The 21,564-nt window shown below is 37.7% G+C and overlaps 1 protein-coding gene across 2 annotated transcripts; it reads left to right on the top strand.

Annotated features, from left to right (window-relative positions):
- Positions 1-3,682: 3,682 nt before the first annotated feature.
- ttc12 (tetratricopeptide repeat domain 12) lies at positions 3,683-21,130 on the top strand. 2 transcript variants are annotated; one of them, XM_054601586.1, is made up of 21 exons: positions 3,683-3,757; positions 4,511-4,665; positions 4,875-4,896; positions 5,709-5,786; positions 5,896-6,017; positions 6,436-6,495; positions 7,040-7,111; positions 7,331-7,391; positions 8,118-8,306; positions 11,077-11,146; positions 12,532-12,620; positions 13,041-13,209; positions 13,763-13,855; positions 15,163-15,226; positions 15,345-15,479; positions 15,714-15,806; positions 16,177-16,245; positions 18,079-18,180; positions 18,496-18,595; positions 18,929-19,123; positions 20,254-21,130. In XM_054601586.1, the coding sequence occupies exons 1-21, from the start codon at positions 3,703-3,705 to the stop codon at positions 20,307-20,309; spliced, it is 2,049 nt and encodes a 682-aa protein (XP_054457561.1). In that variant the 5' UTR covers positions 3,683-3,702; the 3' UTR covers positions 20,310-21,130. The 2 variants fall into 2 exon arrangements, with proteins under 2 accessions (XP_054457561.1, XP_054457554.1); XM_054601579.1 differs by having other exon boundaries at positions 18,895-19,123.
- The last annotated feature ends 434 nt before the right edge of the window (positions 21,131-21,564 follow it).

The following is a 21,564-nucleotide window of genomic DNA, read 5'->3' as shown; positions in this document are numbered from 1 at the left end:
GTTGTATATTGTTGTATATTTCAAAAACACTATTGAATTTGTGAAACATTTGTCAGACAAGAACATTAATTCTGACATTTAAGGTCACATTGCAAACAAAGATTTCTGTCTTTTGTAACCAAGCATAGACTGTGTATAAGAAAGACATCAAGTTTGAAAATAGCCCTTAAATCATCATCAGATAGATAGATAGATAGATAGATAGATAGATAGATAGATAGATAGATAGATAGATAGATAGATAGATAGATAGATAGATAGATAGATAGATAGATATCTCTATTTTCCTGTAATGCACAAAACGTGCCCAACCCTCATGGGTTTACAAGACACCAGCAATACAGCTGCAGTGGACCCACATCGCAGTGATTACCATTAGATGATTTATGGTAAGTCCAATAATGTCATTCAATAAAATGTCTGTGTTTCATTCCTCTGCAAATGCTGTCTGACAAATAAATGATAACTTTTCAGTATTTGAGATCTCACTTTTGATCCCTCTGCATTCAATCTATTGATAAGCATCAGTGTTTTTGCATTGAGCTTTTTCTTTTGTTTTTTGAAATATTTTCAAATCCATATCTTCATAGCTCATTAAACAGCAGAACAATACTGTAATCAGTGCTATTGAAGTTAATTCTTTTCTTGATTGAGTATATTTACTCACTTCCAACGAATAGATTAGCATGATTCTCAACAGTAATTAAGAATATTTAGATAAATCAGCTGTCATGCAAAATGAATGTCCCAGTGTGCAACAACAGGTACCTGCTGTAGTTCACTACAGCAGCCTCCCCCTGAGAGAGATCAGCTGACTGGTTGTGCACCAGGTTCAATGGCAGTGGAGTAGTCTCCATTCATCATTTCTCACTTGTAGTGCTAGTAAATCAGATGTGCAAGGTAATGTTGTTGTCTGACCTCAGTACAAGATTAATCACATTTTACAAATAGCTTCAAAAGAGTAAAAGACAGGACATATTATTAATGTATCACAATATCTTATGAATTGTCCATTTCTGAAGTATCTATGTCTTTAAAATTGACATGAGATTGCAGTTATACAAATATTTTAATTATATGTTGCATTTATACAATTTTATAACCCATCATTTCTTGGTTTTATTTGCATTTGCTCTTTAACTTTTTTGTTTTACTTTCCTTTTAAAGCACTTTGTAACTTTGATAGGAAAAGGGCTATAAATGCCTCCTAAATTTGGCATTATTGAGTGATCGTGGGAAGGATCACCATGCCTCATTTTAATTGTTCAACAAGTTCTGTTGGACTAACAGTCATTTTTCGTATCAAACCAAATAAAAAAAGATCGTTGAAAGGACAGTGTATGTCAGTTATACGGTCATGTTCACTTTACTGATATAAAGTTTTAAAACGGTTAGCAACTACAAAACTAATTTTAACTTGTGGTGCAGTTTTGAAGTGGGGTTCATCTTTTGAGATAACCTCAGAAAAAAGACTGGAGCCATGAGCCAATGAATTGTGTAAAGGCAGATAAAGAGGAAAGCAATTAATCAGTGACAGCATTGTGCTTCCTGCATCTGTCGTCCTCTGAGTCGATACACTATGGCATACACAGCAGCTGGAGTCTGGCTATTGGAAAGGCCCTGTCTGTAGCCGTCAGAAATAACTCTATACATTCTGTCCTGCTTCAATCTAAACATATTGCAGAGTAGCAGCTGTTTCTCAAAAGCTGACATGTACAATGAAGTTTCAAAAATCTGTTAATTAATCTGACACACAATGCATAAATAGCAGCTGGACATTGAACTCCACACGCTTGCTTTATTTTGAGAGCAATTGTAAATTCACCTTCTCATTGACCAGTTGCTTTTGTGTGGTCATCCTACTCTCTGTCCGTCTAAGTATTTGGCTGTGATCTCTCTTTGCGTGCAACTTAATATTTCCAAAATAAAGATTCAAGTGAATGGCAAGTGAGGATGCTCAGTGTGTTTCGCTGGAATGTGTTTTATCCTCATTTGCTTCTTGTAAATGAGGATAAAGAGCCTCACTGTCTGGGGTTGTTGTTGACAGGGATCTAGCTGAGAGCTAAATGGCCTTTGAGGGATGAGGTCATTGCTCCCATTGCTTTGTAGGACACTTCATGAAGTCCAGTTGGGCCAAATGATGTAGCTCATTGCTTATTCTGCGCTGTGTGTAACTGGGTACAATGTCTTTCCTCATCCAACAGCCGACTGTAGGTCTAATTGAGGAGGTCTCCTCTTATAACTGAATTATTCAACGCTCAATGACAACTCTTTTTAGGTAATTAATCATATATGTTGTTTATCTCCTAAGTCATGTCGAGCTTATGCTTTGAAAGAAGTAGAAAAGTCAATTTTTAAATGTGAAGCACATAACATGAAATACTCAAATAAGAAAATGTGATACAAATATTACTGTTTGTTACAACTTACTTTATGGTAGCTGTTAATACTAAAACACATTCGTGGGATTAGTAATTTAACATTTGGACCATAGCATAATTTTGTTTTCTTGTTGGTGCCGGTCCAACACAGTCCAAAAGACCAAAACAAATGTTCCTCTACTGATGGGCTCCTCTGGCATTTCCTATCCCTCAGTCTTCAAAGACTAGAGGCTGCTCAGAGTGCAAGGGGAAATGCCTAACATTTCATTTGGTCAAGCAGTCACTTGTAGCGGAGGTCCACCACTTCCGTGACTTTTAGGCATTTTCAAATAATTAACAACTGATTATTTAATATGCAATTTTGATGATATACATTTTCTCTCATTGTGCTAGTATAAATACTTTTTGTTCTGTGGCTGATATGGCCGAAATTGACCAACTAGCTTGGTTCTTTTAAACAAATGGAATTGATAAGAACAACACATTTTCTGTCTATATTCAATTGTTTATTTACTCATTGTGTATCTTTATATTTTTATGTAGATAGGTCATTTCTTACTATGGTTTTGGCAACATTAAATGTGCACTTACCCTATAATGAGGAAAAAAGTGTTTGCTCTTTTCTGTGTCTTTAACCACACGGAGGCAGTGTTGATCTATTACTGAGAAAAAGGAAGGCGAAAGTTCGAGGTGATAGCAAGATGGTCACTTTAAAATCCGGGTTCATTAAAGTGTTGTGTGTGAGGAGAAACACAGTATATTTGCTGCACAGTATGGAGGCACAGCACATCTATGCAGGGAAAGGGGGCCCTTAAAACATTTTACGGTCTAAAAAAAAAGAGTAATGGCAGCCATAAAACTATTTATATTGATTTCTGATTTGACAGCTGTGTTGACATGGATTGAGGGAAACATGTTACCAACCAAATACAGGGTGAGAAGCGCTGCCTTCAAATGCTGTTATGAAGATCAGATAACAAAGGTTCACTTGTGTCTACGTAGCAAATAATTGGTTTGTGACACATTTTATGAACAACAAACGACCTTAAATTTAGCTTTATCATTAGTAGTTGTCCTGCGAATACAACCTGGGGTTATCAAAAACAACTTACAGCTTTTGCTCATACTGTCATATAACCACAGTCTGCAGCTTAAAATTTAGCTGACAAGTTTACGAGCGGCTGTGAAGGCATCACGTCACTATGGTAACGGAACTCTGAGACTTCTGTCCAAACTCATTGTGACGTAAATGTAGCGTTAGATAGAGCGAGCGCTTCTATCGCATTAAATAATAAAAGCAATCTTTGCAAAGGGGAAAAGTATGATGGACACACTTGAAGACCTCGAGAGTTTTTTGAAGAGTGTTGACGTAATAAGTGAGTAATGTAGCGTTAGCGGTTAACCTTATAAACTGCAATCTATTGTTTTATTACGTCACATTTTCGATATATTAAGAAAAGAATGAGGAAGAGGAGTAAGGAGTGAGGAATGAGGAAGAGTGGGGAATGAGGAATGAGGAATGAGGAAGAGTGGGGAATGAGGAGTGAGGAATGAGGAAGAGGAGTGAGGAATGAGGAGTGAGGAAGTGGAGTGAGGAAGAGGAATGAGGAAGAGGAGTGAGGAAGAGGAGTGAGGAAGAGGAATGAGGAAGAGGAGTGAGGAGTGAGGAAGAGGAGTAAGGAAGAGGAGTGAGGAAGAGGAGTAAGGAGTGAGGAAGAGGAGTGAGGAAGAGGAGTGAGGAATGAGGAAGAGGAAGAGTGGGGAATGAGGAAGAGGAATGAGCAGTGAGGAAGAGGAATGACGATATTAACTACAGTGAGCGCTATTGTAGTGGCTGATGTGCAACTATGCCATCAAAACCCATGCATATACAAGAAAACAACATTTGAATAGCTGTCCACTGCAGTGACCTTTATGCATGAAATGGTTAACGCTATAGTTAACAGATCTCTTATTGACATCAGCTCCCTAATGTTTTCTGTAACCCTTCAGAGTTGCAAGGCTACAATATAGGGAATATGTAGAAATACCAAGTTGATGATCAAAGTATTTAAATTGTACTTTTCACAACATACGTGATTACTATATACATTGAATATGTGGTACAATATATCTTTCATTCTTTTCAGGTGAGCTAGTAAAGGATCTAAAGTCCTCCGATGTGGAAATCCAGCAAAAAGCAATAAAGACAGCTGATTCCCAGATCGCTGCCTTGGATGAACCCTGCAGGACAAAAGTCAACAAGACTACAATCAACACAAACCCGCCAGTTCAGCCTTCCGTGGTAAAGAAATGCACACAAAGTCACCCAAGACTCCGTCTCTTTCCCTCCAAAACAACACACAAACACACGGAGCACATCCAGCAACTTCTTGTTTTGTTGGCTTACTTGTTTTCTGGTCATGTAAGAAGGGACAAGGCAATGTACAGTAGTAGAGACTAGGTAGGTTTTTTGTTAACATTCTCTTTGACCATTGTTTTCCTGTTTTACAGGATCTGCAGAATGAGAGTCCAGGTGAGCAGGTTATTTGGTTGTCCCTTGCACTGAATTGATAATTGTTTAAGCAGATTTATATGTGGTCATTGTGCATAACAAAAAATGTTTCTCTGAGCCAAACAAAATACAGCAATGAATATAACCTCTATGTATCTGTTATTTTCTGATTGTTGTTTTATTATACAGTAAGTATGTCTTCAACTGCCTCTGTTTAGCAGGTTTGTGACTCGCCATATGCTATAGTAGGAAGAGAGGTGTGGTACAAGGTGTGTCATAGCAATACAGTGGTGACTATGTTCTGCCACTTGCCTGCTCAGACCAGTTCAGATGCTCCCAGCTTTTGTGATATCTTTGTCAATTTAGTTGGCAGACATTGCACTCCCTTATCAAACTGTCAGTATGTCATTGCTGTGTGCTCTACTATGGATTAGAGGAAATAAATGATTTGACACGAGTGATATGTTTTTGATGTTTTTTTGTCTGGAGGCCTCTTACAATGCTTAGTGGAAAGGAAACTTGTAGTACTGACTGTTTAGCTACTAAGGCCCTAAGCTATAGAAATACATCGGACGATGTGGGAGAAGCCACGCAAATAGTAGCATTTAGCACATTAAATCTAGTAATCTCTTTGATTTATGATGAATGTACTTCCACTTTTGTCACATTATGTCATCAATTGTTCATACATAATGCTGTGTCACATTTTGTGTAAGGTGTAAATGATTTCTGTTTTCTAAGAAGTCATTGTGGTGAAAAGATTGTGTATTACCTTTTTCCAAAATATGTCTCTTGTATACAAATCCTTTTTGTCTTGTTTTTTCTTTAAACAGAGCATTTCATGAAGATTATGGAGAGTGATGCTGAAGACAGGAGAGTAAGGAGGATTGCAAAAGCAAAAAAGGCAACTGGTGTGTTATTCTCTGTTCATTAAAAATGCTGTTTGAGGTGAACAATTTGCTGCACTTGCTGCTCTACCAACATACATGTTTAATTGTTGTACCGTTTGTGTCACTGCAGTATTCAAAGACAAGGGAAATGAAGCTTATGCTCAAGAAGACTATGAAAATGCAGTGAAGTACTACAGTGATGGCTTGGATGAAATGAAGGACATGCAGCCATTGTACACCAACCGAGCACAAGTGAATATTTTCAACTATTTTCTTAATCTTTCAAATGTTTTACAAAAACAACAAAAATTGTGTTTTATAATTTAATCCCACAAATTGATCCAAGATTAAAAGCAAACGTCACAAATTAAAAAAGTAATGAACACAGATCTGCCTATAACTGTGACTTAATGCAGAAACCTTTGGTTTGACAGATGTCTCAAGGCAACCTGAGGATTGCCAGCTATTTTAATTTGAATATGATAATTGACATATGCAATTAAAATAATTCTACAATCAATATTCAAAGACCTTGAAAGTCTGCTCCATGATATGTTAATAAAAAATGCTGCACTTCCAATAAAATTCTTTATTTTGTAAGTCCAGGTTTATTTTTTTCCGTTTTTTTTTAAGCCCAGTTACCGCCTGTCTAATGATTTAATCTACCTAGGCGTACATCAAGCTGGGGAAGTACAAGGAGGCCATCAGTGACTGCGAATGGGCCCTGAAGGTAAGGCCTAGCTGGGAACTAAGGTCAGATAGTTGCTGCCTCATTCATCATAATTTCATCAGAGGCACTGTTCTTTGTGAATCTTGGAGGTCAGAGGAGATATATTTAGTAGGGAAATAGGTTGAGTGGGTAAACAGTGGGCTATGCTCTGTCCTACAATGAACAGAAACAGTAATAGATGCAGGATATAGGTCATCGGCAGTGCAGAAATGTTCCAGTGTGTTTATAAAAGTAGATAAAAATGAATAGTGTTTATGAATTCCTTCAAATTCGGTAAATTGTTTTGAGTAAGGTTTTATTTACGTCACTAAAGCTAAAAGCAAATTTACAATAATAACATCTTACTTAAATTTTGGATGACAAGTATGTCTGTAAAGCAACCGTTGATTTTCTGTAATCATATCACTGTCAAACATTTATGGAGTGGAGGGTGCCTTTTAAATTCAGATTCAACATTTATTTCTTATTCTGCTACACCATGTAGATGTGTTGATGTAGAAGTGCTTTAACTAATACACTCCCATGATCATTTTCTCTCTTTCAGTGTAATGAGAGATGCGTAAAGGCTTTCCTACACATGGGAAAAGCATATCTGGCATTAAAGAAATACAAGGAGGTGAGAACGATTACTGCCATTACAGCATTTCATCTGACTATAGCAAAAACATGGCCATGCAATGAAAGTTGTAAAAATGGAATAGGAAGCAAGCATACAAGCTGACCTAGTCTTGTAGCAATCTTCTGTAAAATCGTTTTTTATTGGTATTTCAATCCATTCATGCTTATATATGATATTGATATGTGGTGAAAATATTGATGTAATTCCCTTTTTTAGTCCAGAAACTGCTTTGAAAAGATTGTGGAAATTGAACCTGTGATGGACAAGATGGTGAAAGGTAAAGACATTTTTTTCCCCCCAAGAGCTTAGGTTAGCAAAAATGTAATATATTTACATCCTTTTGTGATAAATGCCTTAATTGGCAATGTATTATGTCAAACTATTTAAGTTAGATGGGAGCCCATCAAAAGCATAAAGGAGACATTGTTGTTGAGTTGGTTGTAAGTGATGTTGTTCCACTGACTCGTTTAATTGCAATGCTTTCATAAGAACCTAAAGCTTAATGTCACTCTGCTGTGGCTCAGCAAAAAGACACATTTTGTTTCATCCCAGTAATTGTAATTATGTTTCATACTATAGTGTTTTGTACTAATACCTTTGAAAATGATTAATCCAGCTATAAACTGAAAAAGAGCGCTCTACATATTGGGCTAAATGTTTTGTTATAACACAACCTTTCTTTACTTTGTGGCTATCATGCATATGTGCACCACTGTGCAATCTCTTTGCTATTGTCATATCAGGTGCAGTATTACATTCCTAATACTTCTAATACTGCCTAAGTAGGCAAAATACCTAACTGCCTGAGGTACTCAGGTGGTGACTGTTTATGGCAATAGGCGAGTGGGGTAGTCATCTCAGAATGGCTGTTGCACTATTATGACACTGTCACCTCTCTCTTTTCTGTGACAGTGAAAATTCAGTTACTGCTAAGTAAAAACTTTCTGTCATATCACAGTCTGCTTTCTTTCTTTCTTTTATTCCCTTTGTTTTTTCCATGCAGAATACCTGACCCAGGTTGATTTAGAAGAGGCAAGAGAGAGTCAGGAGATGAATGCAAGGCAAGAGTTTGACAAGGGAGAGGGGAGAGCCACAAGAGTGCCCCAGCTGCTGGAGAAGTTGTCAAGGCCTGGCCAGATTCCTTTGTACTACTGTGGAGGATTTGAGATTCTTTCACAAGCAGTTACTGACTGTGAGTGTTCTTTTGGGAGAAGTTTTGCACAATTATCTTTCTCCTTAAATCTCTTTGTGCCTACACTTTTAACCTTAACATGATTCACTTGTCTACCTACTGTATTTTCACAGTTTAGTTGTTAAAATGGTCAGAAGAAGATTGGCCTTTAGGCTAGAAAAGTTAAGGAAGGTTATTAATACAGTACTTACAGGAATACTTCAGCCCCAAAATGACCATTTGTATATCAATTACCCAGCACACGTTATCTTGAATTCTTTAAGAAAACTTTGTTTTTCTTGCATGCCTCCATGGAGACCTAAAAATCCCAAAACTGATAATAATATATGTATGTATGTTCACTTCTTCCCAAACACATGCATTCACGCCAAAACAGGCTAAAACAAGCTAAAACAGGCTAAAACAGGCTAAAACAGGCAGGTGCACTAAACGTCTGTGTGTGTCCCAACAAGTAATGTGCCTGATCAAACTTAAAGTGTTTTATATACTAATGTTTAGTGAAGACGCATGTGTTTGGGAAGTAGTGAGCATATGACTGGATGAATAGGATTGAGAGTTTACTGCTTGAGTTTTTTGAGAGTTTATAAATGTATGTTTTTATATAGTTTTGCTGTTTATCCCATTTACTTCAATTCGTCAGGACTTTTCTTCGTTTTTGTATTCTTCGTTCAGCGTGGTGGCATGCAAATTCAAGTTAACACAGGATAAGTAATTAACATACAAATGGTCAATTTGGGGGTGAAGTATTTCTTTAAGTACTCACAGTATTTTAGGGTATTGTGTCAGGTCAAGCAGGGCTGCAAAAACTCAATGTTTCATGTCTTGTTTTATGACAGTGGAAGAGAGGGGAAAGGGGAGAGAATCAGTGATGGATGCTGTCCATCACTGATTTCTCTTCATGCTCCATTTGCTTGTCACAGTGAGCACATTTCCAATATAGAGTATAAAGCCACACTGAAAGAGCAAACACTCAGTGCTGCCTGGTGTCGATGGCCACTGTGCAGATGATAGGTATACAAAACACAATGTTACACTAACAGCTGCATACAAATCGCTGTGTTGAACAGAATTATTTATATTTTTATTCCATAATCAGGTCAATAAAAACAGGTTGTCTACTATTTGCCAATGCCTGAAGAGCCGTGAAACCTCCAGTGCTGGTATGATTTGATTTGTGATCTGTTTCCAATCATCTCAATTAGCAGAATTCTACATTCCTACGTATATAAATGAAGATGTCGTTTGGTTGCTGAACTGCTGAGCGGGTAGTTTCGAGCCAGCAGCATTAGCTATTACATCAGTTAAGTGATGTTGTAATGAATAATTAATTTTAAGGTGTTGTACTAGATTTAAGTGAAGGGTTGTATTGGCATTGTTAGTTGTATTTGGTGTTTTTGAGCAGATAGAGTTTTTTTCTGAGATGACAGCTAACACTATTAAGCCTTCTTGGGCTGTCTTGGGAGCAATTTAATGAAACACCTGTGATAGCAGGTGTCCATTCCATAACCTCAGTGCCATTACCAGCACTCAACCCTGTCACATTTAGAGTGGGTAGCCAGTGCGTGGTGGTACCTGTCCATTGGCTTTATAGATTTATGACAGGCTAGCCTGAGGACCTATAGATGAACAGTGGCCCTGGGGCATGCCAGGGGTTATAGAAGCTTATATTGTATATTTTATTTTCTAGCAACCTCCCTGATTAAGAAAAATACCTTATAAAACTTATTTGAAAAGGAGTATTGGTCCACAACACAACTGTTCATCAAAGTAGCAATAAAAACACTGAAACATGATGAAGAAAATGATGCAGACAACAAATCGTGTCTAGCTTTAGCTCAGAACTAGCACACAAGATGTTTCAGATGAATGAAACCAAACAGGATAAGCAGGAACATGCCCTTACAAAATTGGGATCTTAGCTGAGCACAAGATATTGTTCAATATTTTAGTTTACCAAGTCCTTTACTGTATGAAAAGGGGCCATTGTAGATAGGAAGCAGCTGCTCTCCAGCAGGTTGTTCACCCCTCCTCCATCAGCTGCTGATATCTTTGTAAATGTTTTTGACCCAAGAAATGACTTTGAAACTCCATACTTTTGATATAACTCTAAACTATTGCCAAAAGGCAGAAATCTCAGCTTTTTGAAAACAACCTAGAAGTACATCAAGGTCGATGGCCCTCTCAGGAGTGTTTATTTTGTTATATTTCTGCTAAGAAAGAAGCTGTAAAGAAATAGAACTGAAATGATGCAGCCCATTGCTGCTCTTTAACAGGCCTTATATAGCTTCAGGTACTTTGACCAAACAGCCATGACTGATGGAATTGATCGAGTGAAAGCTTGAAGCTCGAAGCTTGTGGCTCAGTAAACCGTAAATCTAAAAAAAACTACTACATGTTTAATGCTAACTCTGTACTTTAGTTTTACCTTGTTTTACTAGTTGTAATAATCCATATTCTTGGCACTGGCTGTCCACTGCAGAATGGCAAACATTCCTTATCAAATCACTCTTTTTTCTTCATTTAGATGAAGAAAAATGTACTGTCAAATGATTTAATGCCTGTCTCACAGTACCATTCATTGGAAAAGGGCATATCTTACATAACTCACAACTGAAAGGATCTGAACTGGGCTGACATTACAGTGACAAATACACCATTGTTCAATGTTCCTTCCTTTCTCAACACATTACATACATTCTTTTAGCAAGCAACACTAAAAGGATATGTCGCGTTCTGTCTTCTTACACTATCTCCTCCTCTCTTTTAACAGGTACAGCCCAGACCCTTTTCAGACTGAACAATGGCTTTAGTATCATCAGCAGCAATGACACAGTGAGAAGGTAAGGAGACCAGAGGGAGAGGTAGCTGTCAACCCTCAGTGGAGCTTTGACAGATGGACCCAGAGACAGGGGCATACAGAAACAATGATGGCCTAGACTTGAGAGATCATTCTCCGCCTCGCTTCCCTCGCTCTCTCTTTCTTCCTGGTTGTTTGTGCGATAGCCCAAAGAGGAAAAGATGATCACACTGAAGATTGAGATGAGTGCTGAAATGAACAAAGGTCCTGTGTTTTGTCCCTGAAAGAGGGGGTGTTTTTTAACAAGATACAAATTATGACTCCCTCATGTCACCTCAGTAAGGTTATCATTAACTTGTCTGGTCTAACTAACACTTTTCATGTTGTACATTGTTAGCACTGTCATTATTCAAGTTAGAACAAAGAATGCAACAAAATTGCAGTCTGAACCTCATGAAAATAGCCAATAAGGATACTGCTGTGAGCCAAATAGTAGAGATTGGGAGATGGCCATTGGTTCAATTCCTCGGACCATCAGGATAATGGGTGGGTAAATAACCATTATTCATCAGTACCACCACTGAGGTGCTCTTGAGTAAGGCCTTCGATCCCAGCTTCTCCAGTGGAGCTGCAGCATGTTGTTGAAGTGGACAGTTTCCAGGTGTGATGCGATCAGGGTGTTCCTGGAAAAGAGAGCACTGCTCTATGCAAAACTACACTTTGAATGAATAAAGCTGAAAACTAACATCTAATAGATAAAATAAGGCTAATATCTATTCTAATATCTAGAAATCAGGCTATAACCTTCAGCAAGCAAGTAGCAACACATACAAGCTTCTTCATGGCAGAGACAACAGTGATTTGTGTGAGTGATGGCCAAGTGGCCTTCACACACATGCTACCTACGTCAAACCTAGATAATATGAACGGCAAAGTGCATGAGGATTTTTCAGTGTAGTATCAGCACCAATACATACTGTATATATGCTCACAAAACTTTTGTATACATATTGCACCTATTTTATTTATATGCTTTAACTAAAACATATTGTCTTCACTCACTAACTTTTGATAGTGGAGTGCCCTTTGGTTTATAAAAACAGGGCCTTGCTGGTGCACTAAGATTGCTTAACATCTATAATAAAATGAAATTGCATCTTGGTCTTGCGTTGACTTGCAATTATACCAGACACTTGACCTGTGTCTGGTATAATTAACAAATATTTTTATTATAAATATGGGTCTTGTGTAATATATTATGTTCTAATTTAAATTCCATCCTTTGTGTTGTGTAGATTTTTTTTTTTTTTATTGGCATACTTGCATGTATATAACATTTTCAATATTTAACATTATTTCAATTTGATTTGTATTATGTTAATATGAAGAGGACTATGCTAATACCACTGCATTTTATTTTCTCTGCAGTTGTCTGTTGCAGAAAACAAATGATCCAGACAGCCAGGAGTTGTGTGCGTCTGCCCTAAAATTGTGGAAGGTTATTTGTTGTGGAAATGGTATGCCGTTACACTTTTCTTCTGCCTTTGTCCATGTAGTAATTTGCTCTTGTTGAATTAACAGAAAAAGGAATAAAAAAGAAAGAATTGCAATACTAATGTAATCCTCTTTTATTGCATTGTGGCATTACGGCACAGCTTGGCAATGTGAAACGTAAGCTTTCTCTTTTGTCAAAACTTTATTCGACTTTGAATCACACAAGCTAAGTGGGCTCCAGCACATCAAGCGCTAGTGCCAACTTTGATGCATTGTTTACACAGTTTGTGTGTGAGTGTTAATACCATATGAAAAACAAAGCATTTCTTCAGTATCAACGCAAGTATAGCAACTTTATATTCATGTAATTGTGTACAACCTAGGTTGTTGTGTGTACAGTGAACTCATTATTTGTATATACCATGCTTTCCTTTTGCTTCCAGATGAAAACCAGAAAATGATGATGACATTACCGCTCACCAAACAGTTCATTGTTCACTTGGTAACATCGGAGCATGTTGCAGTGCAGAAAGAATGCCTAGCATTACTATGTGTGTACTCACAGATGCCACATGGAAGAGGTTTGGCCATTGACAACCTGGATGTGCCAATGTAAGACATTCCTTCTTGTTATCATTAGGTGTAACTGATTAGAGCGATCATGGAGTAAAAATACCATATAGTATGCAGACTGTGATGGTGGGCTTATCTATGTTCTAATGAATCAAATTACGTGTAATACTTTACCCTCTGCCTCCTCACATCCCTGATGAGTTTTGAAATTATTTTCATTACCCGTTGTTACACTTAATCAAATCAGTGTTCAGCCTCTGGCCATATGTTTGTGATTGTCAGTCTAATTTCAACTTCCATTTAATGAGATTTCAAGGCACAGGAACCAAGAAAAGTTGTATATCATTAATGTAGGACATAGTTTTAACAATTACACTGAGTGGCCTAAGTGATTTCTTATCATATGCTAGTTTGATAATATCTGAGCTGCAGCTAATTGGATTTTCAGAAAATTAGGAAGAATGAATAATTGTATTGCTCGTCCTTGGCATTATATTGTACTGATATCTTTTTCTTTGTATCCCTCTCTCTTTCTCTTCTTTTTTCCTCTCTTTTTTCTTTATCTCTCTGTATTCTTAATCTGGATCCAAAGGTTAGTGAGGAACCTCATGGCTTGCATCTCAAAGCCAACACAGCAGCAGAACACAGCAGTCCACATTCTGGCGAACTTTGCAGCAGAAAAAAAGTATTACTACACAAACACAAGAGTTTCTCTCCTCACATCCTAGGAAATGATACATTTTATCTCTGGATGAGGAAATACAGTTTTTCCTATTATAGATGCATACATCATATCCATCTATAATAAAAAGTACATCACATCATTCCAGTAAGGGTAATGGAAAGTGTGGCATATTTAATAATTCAACATGTGCTATACAAGTATTAATGTCACTTGAAGGCAAAAGGTCCTTGTCAACCTGTTTTGATCTCTGGCTCCTCATGAAGACAAGAAATGAAAGGACATCCCAGGCTCTCCAACACAGCGGGAAATAAGTTGAGGTGTCAAGCAGTGGAATGGGGAGATCAATTTCCCCTGTCTATAGCTCAAAAGAGAGTTACTCAACAAAAATGTGTAATCTCCTACAAGGTTTTTTTTCTTCAGTGTTGAAGCTCAACAGAATCAATGTTTGACTTTTTAAGGATATTTTTGGAGTAGAAAATAATATGCAACTTTTACAAATTCCATATTGGTTCCAAATCTTACAAAAATATTAACAGAATGTATTTACATTTGCACATTTTATGTATATAACACTGTGTATACATGTTGTACAGCATATTTATCTCTGCCAGGTGTAAGCCTGGAGAGAGGTAATGTGTTCAGTCGAGCGTGTAACTATGTGAGTCTGTGACTGAGTGAGTGTACACCACTGCGTCTGTTCACGGCTAATCTTGCATTCTGCTGCAGCAAATATTTGGGTGCCCAGGTATGGCTGCATGCACAAGAACCTCTTGGCTAACAGCTATCAGAACTACCAGTACACACACACTGCTGTACCTTGCTGCCACTCAGCCGCTGCCAAGCAGGCAGACAGCTTGCTGGATTTACCTTTGTGTGTGTGCATGATTGTATGAAATGTACTTAACGTTGAGCCATTGAGCGCATGGCTTGTGTAACGCTACATCAAGGCTGTTTTTTGAATGAAGTATGTTTGATGACGCTTTACAGCACTGGTGGGATTTATTCAACCGCAGTAGTCGTTGCAGGCACACCTGGTGGAGATTTTCAATTTTGGGGTATTATTTACTTGCTGAGGTGAGGAAGTTGTTGTTCTGCCTACTTGTATCATGCTGGGTTTTGAAGAACTTAAACTTAGTATTAAACTTGACCCACTTCCTCCTCACCCAAGTATCAATATTCATTGTAACACAACAATGAGCACGAGGTTTTTTAAAATTGGAACCATTGTTTATGTTTATACATAAATACCCATATACATAATGTCTATATTACATGTACAATATAAATATTTTCATATTTTCTTACAGATTTTGCATTCAGTTAAGGGACGTGTTGACAGACTCTGTCATTGTGCCATTTACAACATTACTGGTAAGAGATGTAGATACAAGGTTTCATACTAATGTACATTAAGCACTGATTATCTATTAGTGTGTTTATGTGTGTGTCTGTGTGCAAATGTGCATTTCTGTTTTTTTCCTTTTGCCAGAGAAATATCAGCAAGTCCAATCGGCATGTCCTTGCATCGCTGATAACGGCTATTGGCTGTCTGGCTCGAGATGATGTCATCCGCCACAGTTTTGCTCATGATCCAGAATGTTGGAAGGCTTTTGTGGTCGCCATTGTCAGTATCATTACAGACTGGTCTCTTTGCATAGAAAAGTACAATCATTTGTTTATTAAGTTTAACTCAGATGCCAGCACCTGGATAAAGAAAAAAACTAACTAACAGTATAGTCTGAATTACACCATTAGACATTCTAGTTATAGTCCGTCTTGAATATTATACAAATGTTAAGTTTTTTAAACTCACTGTATGCATTTCATTCAGTGTAGAATCTGTTTGCTGTCATTGCAGAGGCAGTGCAGTGAGTGTGAATACAAAGAGGTCATTTACCCTCTGCTTGGTTTGATCATCGACCTTTCAACTATCACCTCTCCAATCATTCAGGTAAGTCAGGTGATGATATTTACTTTGCCTGGGGTGGAGTTTCAACTAGACATGACTATGCTATGAGTGTAAAAATAAACTTCTGTCTTATTTTTTGTTATTTTAATAGTGGGAACTGTACTTACTGATACTGTGTCTTCGATAAGGTTGAGCTGAATTATCATTCAGTGTGGGGGGCATCTTGGAAGAATTATATGTTTTCACAAAACATAAACTCCATGCCGCTTTAAAATATTCTGTATTTTAAAACATGTAAGATGACAATTGCCAAGGGAAGAAGAGGGGGCATTTGTGTGAACCATGATGTGCCACAAATTCAGAGGGGAAATGTATGTGTAAATTGGTTTAGCCACGTGTCTGTCTTTTGTAGGAGCATGCTGTTTCTCTCTGCAATTGCTGCCTGAACCTGCTGAGGGATAGTGATGGAGAAGTGATAACTGTGAGTGAACCTTATGAACTACACTACAGTACCCAAGATGGTTTAAAACCCTAACACTTCATGTATGTTGTTGCTTTAGTGTTTTTTAACTCCCATTTGGTTTTCATGTTTGGATGTAAAACTCTGTGTGTTGGATCAACAAAGGTTTGAAAAATATTAGTACTTAAATTTTACAGTTGTCGAAGACGCTTGATAAAAACGTTCTCTTGTTTGTTTTCCAAACTTCCATACATCCTATAAGGCATAGAAGCATCCTTTCAGCTCACTAGACGAAAATAAAAGACATTTGTCTTGCTTAACGGGCCTTTTCTGGGGCTTGTGGGCTCAGTGGCAATGTGCCCCAAAAGGTGGTAACAGCAATCCACAATGTTCAGAGGATCCTATATACTATGTCATTACAGCTGATTGAAACTCCAGCTCCAGGTGCTGTTGTCTGTGCTAATGGCTGTTACAGCAGTTTCATACTGCCTATGCAATGCCCTCAGAGTCCCACACTTCCACCCATCTGTCTCTTTATTCTGTTTTAGTGCTGTCATTTTTTCCTTCATTGTCACCTTTTTCTCTGCTCTTGTCTTTTCTTGTCCTGTGTTTATTTCCCTTTACATATTTAATGTATCAAAATGTTTACATCGAAGCCCTCAAGCCCCAATTGTAGCTGCTGTGATGACTTGTTTGAACTTTTGTACATTAGCTTTTTTAAGGGGAGGGCTTTGTTCAAAATTGCATACTAAAGATACTATTCCTACGTATAAGGTAAAATTGAAAATGTAGTGCAATCACACAGCACAGTATATGGATTTTGTGTATGCTAGAAATTCCATGATGTATACAACTTTAACAAGAATTTCTGTGTATGAGACATGACCTTGCTGCACATACTTGACTGCCCCACAATGCATTGGGTGTGGGTGTCTTGAGACCGCAACATTGTGAGCCTGGCTAAAAGCTGTTAACATGTCCCTTTATGGATCGACATTATCATCTCATTGGAGCTGTAGTTGGAGTATGTTGTAGCCCCTTAGCTCTGGTTTGGTCTTTACCAACTCCTGAGAAAAATATCTTGGTCTTATCTTCCATTTGGTACTGGAAAGGCAGTGTGCAGTGAGATATTGAGAGCATATCATGTGAAAATGGCTGCCTGCTGCTGCTATGAACGTGGCTGATGAGAGCAGTGATACTTAACCGAAAGCTGCAGTGGTTAAAAGGGAGGCTTACTTTTTATCAAAAAGGCATCACTCAAATAAGTAATTTGTGCACTTGATTTACAAATAATTCTCTCAAATTTGCACATTAAATATACTTATTTTGTTGCCTTTATAGACTAATTAAAACTTTTTTTATTTGCGCTCTCCAATTATTGTTTTTTATAATAATGGGTGACTCAACAGATCCCTCCTGCAAGACAAAGCAAGAACCCATGTGTAACCTTTAATCAATTTTTTGTCTTTATTGTTATGGTTCTTCTTCTCGTCATTTCTTTTTATCATCTTGTCCTTGAAAAGTTCACAAGGTGCAACTCACTCACCATCTTACAATTTACTTTCTGCACTTTATTCCTGCACTCCATATCACCTACCGATTTCACCTCTTGAAAAAAGCAGTTTTCTCTTTTCCTACTCCTCCATCTGTTTACATCAACACTATCCCATTATCTCGTATGAACTGTATGGGGTTTCTTTCTGCTACCTTTCTTTCTCCCCTCAGCAGTTTTCTCTTGATCTTCTGCTGTCCTGTCTATTTCTCTCTGTGTTTTCCCATCTGTCTTTCTTCTTCTACTTTTCTCTTTCTTCTATTATCTCCATTTCTAATGCCAACATTCTTCTTGTCCTCCAGAGAGCCACATGCGTGCTGAGCACCGTCCTCCCTCAGTCCCCTGAGGCTGTTCAGCATGCTATTCAGGGGGGTGCGGTCCGGACCATGCGCTTGCTGTTGAAGGTGCATAAATATACATGTAGCCAAGAATCTATGAATACATCAATTTAAATGGCCCATGACGAAAATACCCATAAACATTCCCTATCACCTTGATCTAAAGACATGATAAAAACATGCTGATGAAAAAAACTACTAAAGAACTCATATTAATATTTCTGACTGGGAACAATATTTGAAGTAACTGTGTATGTTTTTTTCAACTAATTCCCCCACATTTCAGTTTTTCTGACCTCCAAGAGTAGACATAAAGTTTGAGTTTAAAACATAAGTTAAACTTGTTTAATGCCATTGTTACTTCTGTGTCTGCCTACCCAGGGAACAGGGCAGACTGCCACCAAGTATGCCATTAAGACTCTGACAGTGTGCACTGCTGCCAGTCACTTGGCACGGGAGGAGCTGGTGAAGTCTGATAAAAGTGAGACATGATTGACATGTTAGCATTCCTTTTACAAGCTCTCTCATTAGTTTATGAATAATATTTTAGGGTTGACCTAATATGCAAATGAAGTGTCTGTCTGTGTGTGTGTGTGTGTGTGTGTGTGTGTGTGTGTGTGTGTGTGTGTGTGTGTGTGTGCGTGTGTGTACATTAATTTGCATATGTGAGTGCAGTGTGCAGTATATCTGTTTATTTTAATGTCATTGCATTTGTGTACGTTAATACATTTAGAAATGCTATTCCGTGCTTATTTATTATTTATTTTTCATTCTACACAGAACTGTCTATTTTACGTCATTTGCTGGCTTCCAGCTGTGATGAGATGGTGTCAGGAAATGCAGCCCTGTGCTTGGCCCACTGCCTTGAATTGGAGGGAATTGGCAGCACCCTGCTGGGCACTGATATTGTGCTGCTGCTGCTGCGCCACGCTGCAGGGGATGCTAAGAGGACAGCTGTGCGGCAAAATGCAGCGATTGCACTGGGGAGGCTGTGTCGAACTGATCCCAGGTGCCCCCTCACTTCACTCTATAAACCACATGCTGCTGATTACATCCTAGAAACTGGCCTGAAGGAGCATGATAGACAAGATGAAAGGCCTCACTCAAATGAGATAATGCAATGTTATGGCTCTGGTTAAAAAAAGTTAGTCAATCAATAGGCAAGTGTATGACTTCTGGCCCAGGCTGGCCTGAAATATATTCAAATGTTTATTATATTTGTATTTGCATTACATCAGTAAACATATATAAAAAAAAAAATTAAATACATTTTCTCCTGCAAACATCCACCACTTGTGATGACTAACTAATGTGTCACTAACTACACTAATGCAAAGTGATAGCCATAACATTATCACTTTTCTCTTAATATTTGCAGTTGGTTTCCTGCTTAATCATGATGGATAGGTTGATAGGCAGCAGCAGCAGCAGATTGAGCTATGTCTTGATTGCACGGAATGTTCCAGATTGTGTTTTGATGTCATATTATTGGTCTGAGGTTTAAAGTCAGGTTTGGGTTCCGGACACAATTATTGTTAAATTAGTTCGATTGTTTTTTGATATATTTTTTCAAAGTGCTTGTTAAACCAACAACCATCAGCTGAATTTACCCCAGGTGCAGAAACAGAGAAGAGAAACATCCATCCCATGCAGATCTACTGTACATGACAGGGTGATCAGAGCGGCGTCATTTGGCGGGCTAACTCATTCTATTTCTACAGTTGAAGCAAAGTTCTAATAGCTCCTCTTACCTTAAGTTCAGTATTTCTCTTTATTGTTTTTATCTTAAAAGGGCTTTATTTGTACTGCACTTTGAAATTTAAGTGTGAAGATCTTTTGTTTTTACACAATGATGTTTTACTGCTGTAGGGAACCTTCCATATAGCGCAGAACCACTCTGATTTTGTGAGTATAATTGTTGTGTTGTACTGTCCTGAATAATGGAAGAAGGCAGCAACAAACATGCCTCTTTGTTTTTTGGAAAAAAAATGTAACTGTACCTTCAGGCTACATAGCTTTGCTGTGACAGTGTAGAGGGTGTTTTCTTTAGTTCACACAACTGTTGTTTCAATTGAATGCCAACCCCACGGAACACACTGTCACTGTTTTCTTTTAATATACTGCTTTCTTCAATTCCAGACATTCGAACAAACTTCGAGAACTTCATGGCTTTGAGGTCCTGCACTCCTGTATGAAACTCAACACATGGACGCAATAGCATATAATGTCCTTGTTTGTCATCAGTTTTGCTTCTCCTCTGTATTCTGTTTGGGTTTAGACACATACCCAAATGGAAGAAAGAAAATGAAAACTAAAAATAAACACCAGTTCTTGAAGTCATATAATTCCCTTTTCTTTTCTCTCTAATTATAAAAATAAAAAAAATAAAAACTTTTGTCTTTAATTGCTAATCCAATCACTATCTATCATTTTTCAAATAATATGGAATTCATTTTTTTTGATGTCTTGAGAATATCCAAAGATATATTTTATTATTATTGATTCTGCTACTAAATACATAAACATGGTTATAAAATTTGCCAACCTTATTGTGTGTTATATTTTTCATGCCATGTAAATGTATGCGCTTAATTACCCTGAATGTATGTGGATGGAGGTCCAAGTGCAGTAATAACTGTAATTTTTGGATTCGGAAGAACGGATATTGATCAGGCAGAATTAACATACTGATGGGATTTGAAGTGAGACATATATTATAGCCTGTATCCCTTTGGTCTAAGGCTTTCTTTAAGGGCACTCACTCATCCGTCTTGGAAGGTTTTGCTCTTATTTACCATGAAGAAGTGTGTTAAATGCAAATGACGGGGTATGCTGCATGCCTAACAGCTAGTATTACTGACAAATCTCACCCATACCTCTATGTAACCACAATCACAAGCTCTAATATCATTTGGTGTCCTAAAGGGTAATTTTGCTTTGTGCCAGCCTTTGGTATATATAAATCTAATCTGTGTGATCAGTTTGTTTATTTTGGAATTTCATTTCCAGAAATTGTGCAGTGTCCTTACTGATTAAAAATAAATAAAAAACTTTTATCTGTGTTTGGATTCTTCATGGGGACACAATTTTCCTCTGGGGTCTGGGGTCTGCTAAATTTGCATGTCTTTGAGATATGAGGATTACTTGTATGCTCACAGAGGGGGCTATACCCTGGAATTTAATGTGGGATTTTTCTTGCCGTGCTACAGCAGCTCTAACCACTGCACCACAGTGCTGCGCTCGCTAGTTGAATGTTGAGCCTGGCCCTATGAGAAGGTCATGTTTTTCACACCCACTGTGTCACCTGAGTTTTCTTCTAGTGTCACAACGGTGATTTTGTTTAAAATATCAGTAATTATTTAATGCATTGTCATTAAACAAACAAACATTCATATCCCCCTCAGAACGAATAAAGCTTTGCCATCCTTTAATTCTTGCATCATCATCAGG

Source organism: Anoplopoma fimbria, chromosome 1 (assembly GCF_027596085.1).
Source record: "Anoplopoma fimbria isolate UVic2021 breed Golden Eagle Sablefish chromosome 1, Afim_UVic_2022, whole genome shotgun sequence".
Lineage (NCBI taxonomy): Eukaryota > Metazoa > Chordata > Actinopteri > Perciformes > Anoplopomatidae > Anoplopoma > Anoplopoma fimbria.
This window is presented reverse-complemented; position numbering and strand designations above follow the sequence as displayed.